The sequence below is a fragment of the Ambystoma mexicanum genome, chromosome 4p, assembly GCF_040938575.1.
Source record: "Ambystoma mexicanum isolate Mex_15411 chromosome 4p, UKY_AmexF1_1, whole genome shotgun sequence".
In the NCBI taxonomy this organism is placed as follows: Eukaryota; Metazoa; Chordata; class Amphibia; order Caudata; family Ambystomatidae; genus Ambystoma; species Ambystoma mexicanum.
In genome coordinates this window covers 1,250,610,206-1,250,623,117 of record NC_090927.1, presented here as the reverse complement: position 1 = coordinate 1,250,623,117, position 12,912 = coordinate 1,250,610,206, and the positions used below count along the sequence as shown (strand labels likewise).

The window sequence follows — 12,912 nt, the reverse complement described above, 5'->3', positions numbered from 1 at the left end:
GAGTTATTAACCACCAACTACCCTACAACCCCATGCCATTGGGATCGCCTCTTGGAATACCCGTGGTCATGCTCATCTACTGACATCCTTAAAAACCTTAGCAGGTTATGCGATAATTGCTCTTCAAGAGACTTGGTACCTGGAACCCCCTACATGGGATAATTTTGATGTCATTCTGTTACCTGCAAAGATGGGTCCACGTGGTCGGACTTCGTCAGGTTTACTGGTGGCTGTAAATAAAAAATTGGGATTTCGAATTGAAGCCTGGAGCCATGTGAACATCTATATGCAATTGGTGAAAATTAACTGTAAAAATCATACAATAGCCCTGATTAATATCTACCGTAATCCGGTAGGGATACCCGATCCAACCTTTTTTGAGGGGTTAAGAGGGCTTATTGATCTCATATCAGTTACTGCTGGTATTACAGAAACCTTTATCATGGGCGACATAAACATGGATTGTTTATCCTCTTCTCTTAAAATCATGACGAAGGCCGTTACCACCTGGTCAAGGTTTATGTTGGATTGTAATATGCGAATGGTGAATGGTTCGGTAGCCAATGATACCCCACCAAAGGCCACTTGGCAGAGAGACTCCAGCCATAGTATCCTCGACTATATGTATGTTTCAGATGCCATGTTCTCGGAGGTTATTTCGTTTGAAATCCTTCAACAACCGACAAGTGACCATCATTTGCTTTCATTACAATATATATGGTCATCTAATAGCACACCCAGACAATGGATGTCCCAACCACTAATGGTAAACAACTCCAAGACCCGTTTAAAATGGTCCCATGGGAACCTGGCGAAGTTTACCCACGCCTTACACACCTCAGATAACCCGTCTAATCTGATCGACTATATTGATTTTCTTGAGCCTTTCCTAAACACTATTGTTCCAAACCCATACGCTAAAACCCATAGCCACACTTTTGATCTGGCAATTAAAACTCGTAAGGCAGAATATCGTAAGGAAAAGCGCTCAATTCTTAGGTCAAATATGACAAACCTCATCTCTGCATTAAAAACGGCAAAATGCAAATATCATAATTGGATTCGTGGACGCCGTGCTCGCATATACCAACATGACGGTGAAGCCATGCTCTCTGCAATCTGGTCCAAAAATTCTGCGGAGATATGGCGTCACCTTAATTACAAACCAAATCAAACTCAAGCGTATCTACAAACAGGAACCGTTAAAGAGGATATCTGGATAACTCATTTTTCAGATTTATATAGTGATCCAAGCTTTGATCCAAAGGCCTATCAGCTTCGATCCTCCACAGCCTGGCACATCGACTGTTGTCCGTCCTTACTTGAAGAACTGATTCAGAAGCTAAGTTCATCTCGTGCTGCCGGACCCGATGGCCTCCATAACATCATGTTGAAGGACAATCCAAGCCTCTGGGCTCGTAATCTTAATGCAATTTTTGCTCAAATAATGATCCACCGTAGATTGCCAACTTCTTGGCTATCTTCAGTAATTGTCCCAATCTATAAGAAGGGTGATCGTGCTGACCCCAGAAATTATCGCCCTATTGCCTTGTTGGACGCTCCAGGTAAACTCTTTGCAAAGCTAGTATTGATGGAATTTAATCAATGGACAGAACGTAGTGGTAAGCGTGACTGGCATCAAACGGGGTTTGTTGCAGGAATGGGGACTGGTATTAATCTATTAACCCTCCATGCAATTAAAGCACTTAGCCAAGCACAGAAACAATCAGTTTACTTCGCGTTCATTGACCTACATACAGCTTTTGATTCTGTCTCTCGCCCATTACTTATGGCTAAACTTGTACGAGATAGTTGTCCACCAGCCCTTCTCGATATCATCCATGCGTTTCATGGTGCAACGTCGATTCGAGTTAGACTTACCTTAGAGGGCTTGTTGTCAGCCCCAATCAAGACAGCTAGAGGTTTGAAACAAGGTTGTTTATTAGCTGCTGCAATTTTTAATTACTTTATTCACGATTTAAGCAATAGCTTTTCGCAAACATCCTCTGACGCTCCCATTTTAAATGGTATAAAAATAACAAATTTGAACTATGCTGATGACATAGTTCTTATTTCAAAAACCCCGAAGGGCCTCCAGAACTTGATTGGTACCTTTAGTAAGTATCTACAGGAGAATCAACTCATTGTCAATACCAAAAAAACACAGATTGTAGTTTATCAAGCAAATCGCCTCCATAGCTATAAGTTAAAGTGGGCAATAAATAATATTCCACTAGTGACTGTCTCAAACTATACCTATCTAGGTGTTGACTTTGATGGTTCCAAGACATCCTGTAGACAGGTTGAGCACCTTGAGGTTAAGCTGCACACGGCCATTTCTCAAACAAAAATAATATTATATAAATTTGGTAAATTTACTATCAAACCGGCCATAACTTTTTGGACCATGAAAGCGATCCCCTGTATTTTATATGGCACTGAAACACTTTTGAATTGTAAAAATTTGATTCTAATTCTAGATAGACTCGAAAGTAAATACTGGCGGGCTGTGCTTGCCCTACCTAATTGTGTCCCTGGCTGTTGGCTGCGATATGAACTTGGTCTTATTTCAATGCAGGTGATGTATACGTGGCGTTGCTGTATGCTCCTGCGTAAATGTGTCATGGCTTCTCCAAAAATAACCATCCTCTCGATAATTGCTGATTATATGCTAACAACTGACAAGCACTTTGTAAAACAATGGATTGATTTCTGTTTGGCAGCCTTAGCGGATGCAAACGTATCAATTGACCTATTGACTTCTAACCCAGAGAAGTCTCGAACCCTCTTATTCCAACTTGATTGGCTTAAGACCCTCGAAAAATGCCAAAGGTACCGTCAACCATGTCGATTTCGATTCTGGCCCAAACCAGCTAAAAGCCCTGAGCCTTATCTTCTGCAATCTCCATCAGCATTATTCAGAGGAGGCCCTCTAAGAGCTCGTTTTGATTTATGGCCGACTTACGCAGTCCAAGCAAGACGTAACCTGAGATCGCGAATGCTCACAATATGTAGATTCTGTAAGGATGCAACTACAACTGAGTCCCTTGAGCATTTAGTCTGTCACTGTGTCCAACTGGTAACCCTTAGATCACGGTGCTTCTCAAAAGTGATTAGCATCTTAGCAACTATCGACCCTGAAATGCGATGGTCGTTTTTACTGTGTTTTAACAATTACTCTGTTCAGATAGCTTTATTTAATTTTCTATCTGCGGTGAATTGGGACATTGATAAATGAGGAAAGTTACACTCTCAGGCAGCTTATATCTGATACACTGGCAATGATTTGTTTGACCTCTGGTGAAACCTAGTTCTGTGAATTATCTGATTGTAGTTGATCCAGAGTCTAAGGCTTAAGGATAATCCAGTTGAAGTATGTTGTACGCTTTGGTCTTGGCCTTGGTCTTTTGCATCGTTATGACAACTTGGCTGCTTGAGTATGTACATTATCTATGAATGTAACCAAATGATTTGTGTATTTATCTTTTTAAATTGTCTAATTTTGTACATTGAAAAGTTGTTTATAACAGCTGACTCAATAAAAAATAAATAAATAAATAATTTAGTTTCATAGCAGGGATGACCCCAGGGTTTAAAACGGAGATTGCAGTAAGCGTATCGTGATCCCTAAGCTCACTTGGTACAATCATAAAATATTTGCATTTTTGATTTAGGTTAGATCTTACACATATATGGTCAATACAAGACAAAAACCGACCCCTGTGCCAGGTTGGTGCTCCCACCGGACCCAGCCTCACATTTCCGTTGAGCTTCTTCAAACCCCATTTATTTAGGAGGATCGCCAAGGCTTCACCATTCAACATATTTTTCTTTACTTCAATCACAGAGCTAAACCCAAAGTCGTCATCCAATTCAGAGCAGATGGAATTGAAACCGCAGTCTAAAATCATTCAACCAGAATTGTTTTGCAAAGTCCAGTCTTCCAGAATGATATTCAGATTCTCAAGATACAGAGAAACGTGGTTTTAAGCCGGATTACAATACACATTTATGATTGGAATTTTAATCAACCTTTCTTCAGCACTTAATCTATATTCCATAGCTAACAGATCCGGGTATATGTCCCATACCCAACCTTCCAGCCATTACTCTTCTTTGCTATTGTCACCCCGAGTGGGACAGGTATGCCCAGATGTGAGGCCTGGGCCTAGAGACCCAAGCTACTCTTCACTGATGCCCAGAGAGGCCGAAACATGTCTAGGGATGCTTGTGGTTTTGTGCAGAAGGGATGTGACCTAGCAGTTTAGGGTGCTGGGCTGCCCCTTTGGGGGTGGGACCAAACCTGATTGGCATATGGTCTTCCCCATTTTGTAATGGCTTGGGATGCGAAGAACGATGGTCTGGAGGGTTGCCCAGAGCAATGCCAGAGGTTAATATTTATGCTAAACCTTCCAGCAATCACCTTTTTTCCTTTCCTATTGCAATTATGAGACCGCCAGACGGCCGACCCATCTCACCTCGTGTTGCCAATTTATAGAATAACTTAAAACCATTGAGGTAAATTGGTTTCAATAGCCACGTTTCCTGCAACAGGAGAATCTGAAAATCTAGAAGTACTTCACAAAGAGCCAGATTACCACGTACATGCCTATGGCCCCTCGTAACCCAAGATAGAAACTTAAAATTACAGTGTTTGCTAAAGAAATTTTACAGCCTGAGAATTTAACTTTTTTCAATACTTAATTTGCTATGGCTTTTAGTGATTATTATTAGTTTTCCCACTGGTTAAAGCATAAATTAACTGGCCTCCCCCCTGCAGTCCCCAGTATATCTGTAGCACAATGTGGTGAATGGGGTACAATCTTCTGGCTGTTCAGTAGACCAGGATCTTTATGAAACCATCAGATTTTGCCTATGTCTCTCAGGGTAGGGTGCTAGATCCCATCCCACTGCCCTACGTTTTTAAACTTCCGACAATAGCAATTCTGTAACCACTCTTGTATTTCTAGAGACACCAGATCAAAATGTTTATCACCTATAAATTCAACCACTTTAATGTCTCTAGAGGTGATCTGCCTTAGTCTTGGTATGTCGTACAGTCGACCCAATATGTTGAACGATTGAGTAGGGAGTTGTTTGCATCCTGTGGCCATATTCCGCCGTAATACAGGGGGCTGTGTTTTTATTTGTCTTAGAGCGCCTTGAGTTATTGGAAACAGCCCTGGCAAACTCCCTCTTTGATTTGAAGATGTTTTGTAACTGTCCCACTGGTTTTGGAGCGGCCCATTTAGGGATTGACCTGCTTTGCTGATCAATTTTTCTACAAATTGAAGGTTCTCCAGTTGCAACAGTAAATTATGTAGGTGTAAATTTGACCCTTGCGTTTCTTGCCGTGGTGGATCTGATGATACACTTGAGGTTTCGGACCCAATATGGTCATTAGTTTCCTTTTATCTAGTTGGTACACTGTCTTCAACATTTCCAAACCTATTTTTATTCATGGGTTCCGGCACCGTCCGTGTCTTTATTTAAGGAAACCTTGGTGCATTAATTGTGCATGGTCAATGATAGATCGTTTGCGAAGCTCAGGGAGTTGTGAGGGTGCCCTCGGGTTCCTCACTTCTCCCCCAGAACCCTCCCCACAGGTGCCAGGGAAAGGCCATTGATTTTGCATCTGAACCCTGGGGGTGGAAATGCGAGGGAGGATCACCTTGATGGATGTAATTTGGTGAGTGGGGAGAGGACGTCCTTAGATGAGACATGGTATCCCCCATTCCTTTTTCAAAATTAACCTTTTGTCCCAAAAGCCTTTGTGGGCTACTGTCAAGCATTTCCACTTTTCTCCCCTACAAAATGTCCCCCAAAAACACCCCTTTAAGACTGGTATGAAGAAGAGACCAACTAGAAGAGGACATCCTCATTTGGATCATGCAAACATCCCCAAACACCACTCTGGCATTGAGACGGAGGATTTCAGATGGAACAGCCAGGCATGTCCCTTTTAACTATGGTCAGGCAATTGCACTAAATGACCCCAACCTGTGGTCACTTAGCAAGCCTAATGGCTATAAATATGCGGGCTGTACACAATGAGGGTTGAGAAACGGCAGGCTGGAGCGGATCTTCGTTACAAAACTGAATCCCAAAAACTTGAATTACAAAATTGCTAAGCCAACTTGTTTGCGAGTTGTGGGGATTTCCCCTTCCCCCCCCCGCAGGCCATCTGATGTATACGGGGGACAACCCTGCATCCCATAATACCGAACTAGGGGAGCGTGGGACACCCCCCTCAACCTCCCGCTCCCCCTGTTTGGTATTATGGGCTTGGATTTTTCGGTTTTTTTATACCAGGTTGAATGCACAGTAAACGCGCATTAAAACGTTTTTCTTTTTTTCTTCTCGAAATATTGGGGTAATACCGGCTGGAGCTTGGAGCTGGGGAGAGGTGAACTAGAGAGACCGGAGCTGGAGACACGTACTGGAAGTCATGTCGACCAGGGACGGGACGGTGAGGCCGGGCCAGGGAAGGTCTGGAAGGCCTGCACACCCTCGGTGTCGGGATCAAGCAGCAGGCGCTGTGGGGTGCTGAAGCACGCCGGTCCCTGTGGACCTCCAGAAGAGCGAATGGTGCTCTCTGCGACCTCCGTGAGGGAAGAGCGGAGGCAGTGGAAGTTGAACTTAAGCCAGCGTTAGCTGCTGCATCAAGCGGGTGAGTGTAAACTGGGATCACTCCTAACTGGGCACTGCAGAAGCCTGGAGCAAGCATTACTTGAATATCGAACGAACTGGAATTTGTCTTAAGCACTTTTTGAATGCTGAAACAAGTGCATTTAAATCTCCAACTAATAGTTTCAATGCCGAAACAGATGATTTTGAATACTGAACGAACTGAGAAACATAAGCATTTCTGAACGTAGTACAGAGCAAAGGCAAGTTATGAACCTTTCTGAATGTAATGAAAGCATAACGAACGAACTGAAAGACATAAGCATTTCTGAATGCCGCACAGAGCCAAAGCAAGTAATGAGCATGACTGAATGGGATGAAAGCAAGGTGGTACAAGTGGCAAATACCATGGAATGAATTGGTTGAGATACAAGTGTTGGCAAAGCCAATAGAATCCCACGATGGGTTTGAGAGGAGAAGCCAGTATTGGTACAAGCTCATAGTATTCAGGGAACTGCAGGTTAAGAGGAAACCTGTATTGGCAAGAGCCAGAAGAATACAGAAAGTGTAACGAAGTGAATGGTGGCTAATCGAGCCACAGTAAAGTGTTGGAAGAGTATAATCCGGATGAAAGGAGCACTCATTCCTGTCAAGGGAAAGCAGTGGACATTTGTTGATGAAATGTAGATTAGCAGGGATATCGGTTGCATGACCTGAAATGGGTGGACCATGTCGTCCGACAACTACGCCCAGACCCAGTGCCCCCTTTTTGGAAAATGCCAATGAATTCCAATAAGGAAGCTTGTGTTTTGCCACAGTTGCTCAAGCGATTTTGAAGTCCAGAGACTGAACTATTTTTGTGAACCAGTTAAAAGTACTGATGTCGAGTTTGGAATTGTCCCAAGGAATAGTGTTTTTGAAGAGCTGGAAGATTTTAACTCTTGGGGAAGGGAACCCTGATATTTTGTGAACTGTTTTGAACTTTGGGAAGGGGGAGCTGATCCCAAGTCAACAGCTGGAAGCAGCGCACAACTTTAATTTGATCACTAGTCATTCTGATGCTGACATCCTTACACACTGTATGCAGTTAATTGTGATGGCAAGTAGAGGTTTTGGACACAGACAGACTTTTGATTTGGACTTCATGACGCAGACTATCCACAGTTTTCATTTGACAGGGAAATCCCACCCTAGCATAGGGCAAGTTAGGCCTTACTCCATCCTGACATTTAAGTTAATAAAACTTGGTGAGTTCAAACTTGAACCTGTTGTCTGTGTCTACTTTATGATGCCGTCATAGTCTAGACCAGCCTGAATTGCCATAAGGCTTGTTGAGTATTTTTATTTTTTACTTTGAGTGTATTGTCATACAAGTTCGCAATCGAAGTGAGCACCAAGTTCTGGACAGATAGGGAAGGTGGTCCTAAACTAGTTAATTTCCCTGCAAAGTGGGCATCTGGAAAACTATGCTGAAATACATGAGGAGATAACCGCGTATAGTTATCAAGTACAGAGTTCCCAAGACAGGCTTTCAAAATTGCTAGAATGTTAGGAGAAACATCTGTTTGGCCTGATGCTACTGGGACATCTGATTTGATGACCTCTGGTGCCAAGAAGTCGGCAACCAATTTGGAGGGCAAATAACCTTTACCCACTATTCCTGTTGTCCCATGGGCTTCCAAATTACAGTCAACTGTTTCAAAACACAATGCCTCCTTGCCCAATAGACTTCCTTGCTGAAGTTTATCCTTGAAGTCTATTATAATTTTCCAGCATCAGGAAGACATTTTAACAGAGGCAGTATCGTCTATGGAGGTGGGCCGGCTTTTTGTGTGTATTGGATGCTCTTACCCCTATTGGCCCATCTGGGCAGTGTGGTTGCTCCTCGTGGTAAGCGTCCCCATTTAAATCGGTGAGTCTGCTTCTTCGGTCACACATTATAAGGCCTTATACAAGGTAGAGGGGGGGAAAGAAACCCTCACCTCGAATTCCTCAGTCTCAAAATACGTAGGCACCAACTTGCGAGTTGCACTCGCTGCACAGTTTCCGTCGTTCTCTCAGTTGGTAAATAAGGCGCCTCTCGCTGCCTGCCAACTGCATACTGCATTTAGCCCCGCACTTCACCACGTGGATGCTACGCGCGATGCTCTTTAGATTCCCAATAAGGGGTGGGGGGGAACCAATAAACGCCAAAGTAATCCAGGTAACGGGTATCTGTCCGCTCAGCCTCTATGATGCAGACTGCACTTAGCCCTGCACTTTACCACATGTAAGATGAAGAGTACCATAAAACACAGTGTAAACCCACACCTCATTATCATCAACACTGAGGTTGCACGGTCCCTCGTCTCCAGCTGAAGAAAAACAGCATTTATCTGCCTGCAGCACCACACCACGCACTGCGCTTCCAGCCGTACTGGTAAGCTTGTGCCTGCATTGACCGAACTTGCTGTGCTTTCACTTACCTTGCAGCAGAAACTCGCTCCGATGGACCCAAATCTCTTAGCTTTATTGTAAACTCTACTCACTGCAGACAGTCTAGCTGTGCTGCAGTAGCTTACTTCGGACTAGCATTTTATAACCAGCACTTAATCTGGGCAACCCTATTTTATTTGTGATATATATATATATATATATATATATATTAGGGTGACCAGACTTCCCGGTTTTCCCGGGACTGTCCCAGTATTTCACCCGCCGCCCCGGGATCCCGAGAGTTTATTAAGTTTACAAACCATGTCCCGGTTTTTGAATGTCGGAAAACACTGTCCCGTTTTTTTTGGGTTGATGGGTTCATGGATCACTTTGTGAGCATGTGCAGAGCTGACGTAGAGGCAGGGGTGGACTGGCCTATAGCGAACTCTGGAGATTTCCCGGTGGACCTCTGCACCCTGGGCAGGGGAGGACTGGCCTAAAGGGAACTCTGGAGATTTCTCGGTGGACCTCTGCACCCTGGGCAGTGGAGGACTGGCCTATAGGGAACTCTGGAGATTTCCCGGTGGACCTCTGCACCCTGGGCAATGGAGGACTGGCCTATAGGCAACTCTGGAGATTTCCCGGTGGACCTCTGCACCCTGGGCAGTGGAGGACTGGCCTATAGGGAACTCTGGAGATTTCCCGGTGGACCTCTGCACCCTGCGCAGTGGAGGACTGCCTATAGGGAACTCTGGAGATTTCCCGGTGGGCCTCTCTGCACCCTGGGCAGGGGTGCACTGGCCGATAGGGAACTCTGGAGATTTCCCGGGGGACCTCTGCACCCTGGGCAGGGGAGGACTGGCCTATAGGGAACTCTGGAGATTTCCCGGTAGGCCTCTGCACCCTGGGCCTCTTTTGTGTTGTATTTCAAAATTTCCCCATAGGAGAAGGATTGGACTTGCTGAAAATGTGTAATATGTGACCACTTTTGGACATTTTTTCCAGGGCCTCCTTTGGCTCCCAGTCTGGAGATTTCCCGGTGGGCCTCTGCACCCTGGGCCTCATTTGTGTGGTATTGCCAAGTTTTCTCATAGGAAAAGCATTGGGCTTGTTGAAAATGTCTCATATGGGGCCACTTTGAAAATTATTTCCAGAGCCTCTTTTGGTCCCCAGTAATTATTTCCAGGGCCTCTTTTAGTTCCCAGTCCACTCCGGATGCCCTCCATGCTTCTCGGGCATGAGAGATTGCTCAGGTCCATTTCAATTCCATGTGTTCACATTTTAAACTTCAGCAGGACTTTGGGGTTTTGCACTCCTCTCTTCTTCTTGCACAACCGAGGATTCCTGGACCCACCGCATCACCATACAGCTCGAGTCCGCTCAGCACTGACTCCCTGCACTGGCTCTGCAGCCACAGCTGAAAACGCCAGCTCCTTTATCGATGATTTTTCCGGTGTTTGACGTGGCGGGAGTACTCCATCTCAGCTCAGACTGTCACTCTGGCTCTCGATGCTGCCGCTTTGCCTCATCAAAGACCGATCCCGGGTCCCCGACATTTCCAGGTAATCCCACCACTACCGTTCACAGAAGCAGCCAGGAGTTTGGCTCTGGTACATTCAGGATTTCAGCCCCTATGATATGCCAGAATGGGGGTGGGGGTTCTTAATATAATATATGCAAGAAATTACTATTATAGGAAGGTTTGCTTTACTTCAATCTGCAAATATTGACAAGTAGAAAATAACCCAATTTGAGTGTGCTGCCATGTAAGCTTGCACTTATGCAAGCCCTGTCCCCAATTGTTGTCCTTTTTTTATTTTGGTGGCCTGTCCCGGTTTTTTGTTTTGAAACTCTAGTCACCCTAATATATATATATATATATATATATATATATATATATATATATATATATATATATATATATATATACTTTTTTTCCAGTATCTCTTTTGGACTGACACCTGTACACTTCTCCTACCCTCCTCAGAAGTGACCGTATTTTACTTATGTTCTCAATCTGAACACAGAGCTGTGCAAACCCTTTCCTGTTCTGTGCTTGAAGTTTCACTGCCTCACCTCATGAGAGCACAGCCTGTTTAATCAGTCTTGCCAGTCTCGTAAGGTTTTCAGGGCAATAAATGTGCAGAGCAGCGCTGTTCGGGCGCACTTCTTTCTATCTGGCAACCCCTATGAAACTTGTAACTCATAAAGGACAGAAGACCCACTCGGCCACTTTGCTGAATAGCCCAGTCCCCAATGCGTACTCGTGGAGCATTCATTCAAACCAATCGCCCAATATTCTCTGAGCTCTCATGCACATTGCACACACCAACATTCCATTTCTCAATCATGATGGTCAGCGGGACAGCCAAATCTGTTCATAACCCTTGGATTACAAGGAGTAATCTCCTAGGATGTGTGGCGGTTCGCATAGTAATTTGGCATTTCAATGGCTTTAATGAAAGTTCGAATTCATTTAAATTCAAAATGGAATTACAACCTCTGCTGCAATGGTTCATAGTTTATATAAATTACAAGATACAGAGCAGAATTTTAACGAATTTAGAATTCATTCATGATTGATTTAATTTCAAATCCCCAATTTAAGAGCCAGACCAAAAGCTATTACAAACGGTTTGCGGCCAAACCGACGACCTGTAGTACAATTTCCCCCATTACCCTTTGTTGTATAAGTTGCACTAGGGTCATTATTGTAACTATGATAATTGCACATTTCCATTATATAAGTATACTGTGGCTTAGCTATAACATTTTTCTTTTATAGTGTTTTGTTACAATTGTATAAACTAATTTACGGATATGAATACAAGAATACAGTGCATTAGTTTGGGTTAATTCCACCCTTGTAATGTCAACCCCATGTGGTGTTTTGTTATCCAGTTTGTTTCATTTGTTATCTTTCATGTTTTTCCTTTTCCTTCCTTCATATCCCAATCTCGTCTGTTGCATAGAGAAAGGACAAGCAGGTGTGCAAGTTTACAACCCGCAAATAGAGGTCTATCATGACAGTACTCCCCTGACATTCCGCAATGGACACCTCCATTCAGGTGGGTTTGGTCTCTGCAGCACATCCCCAATTGGTGGCTGTTTTTCTATGGTACTTGTGTCTGATTGCTACGTTCCCACTATACACAAGTGCTACTCCAGCCACATATGTGCATGTTTTGAATTCTGGGTTCCTAGTTTCACACACGCTCAGTGGCAGTTTCGTATATTCTTTCCTTCTTGGTGTGGCACATTAGCTCCACCTTCTAGACTACTTTTTGATGGAGTTTAAAAGTTCTAGATCCATGTATATGTGGGTGTTGTAAGTGGACACCACAACCGCATTTGGAAAGCATGCTCCATCACCGGGCACAACCTACTGTATGTCACACAAATATGGCCACATGACATGTGCCATAACGCATGGCTTCTTTTGTTGAACTATATTACGTTTCTTCAAAAAGTTTTCTATGTATTGTGTACATTATGGTGTTTCTCATTCAAAGCTAAAATCTTTAAAAAAACATTTTTTTAAACAGAATTCTGATTCTGAATCAATGTTAGAAATGTCAAATATTTGGGAAGATTTTAACAGTGAGGGTAGATTTCTTTTGGTTAAATATTGTACTTTCCTGATTGTTTTCAAAATGTAAGGTTTTATTTCCACACTGACTCTTGAATTGCAAAATCACTCTGTTGAACACATTTACAGGGTAATTCATAGAATTTCGCAGAAAAGTGTCGCAAGCGGCTGGCGCAGAGTGTCCGCGTGCGATTGTCTGCGCCAGGCACGTGCGCTAAAACCGATTTCCGCGCACAGCGTATTCATGGATTTTAGGCTCCCAAACCAGCCGTGGCGCAGAG

General features: G+C 43.7%; 1 protein-coding gene across 2 annotated transcripts in view; it reads left to right on the top strand.

The window, feature by feature from the left end:
- SPAST (spastin) overlaps positions 1–12,912 on the top strand; it is a 615,111-nt gene that overhangs the window by 134,567 nt on the left and 467,632 nt on the right. Inside the window, exon 4 of one of the 2 annotated variants that reach the window (XM_069606914.1) lies at positions 12,015–12,110. The exons of the other annotated variant lie outside the window; for it this stretch is intronic. Coding sequence (XP_069463015.1) covers positions 12,015–12,110 — 96 coding nt within the window. The remainder of the gene's footprint in view (positions 1–12,014; positions 12,111–12,912) is intronic. 2 annotated transcript variants of the gene reach the window in all.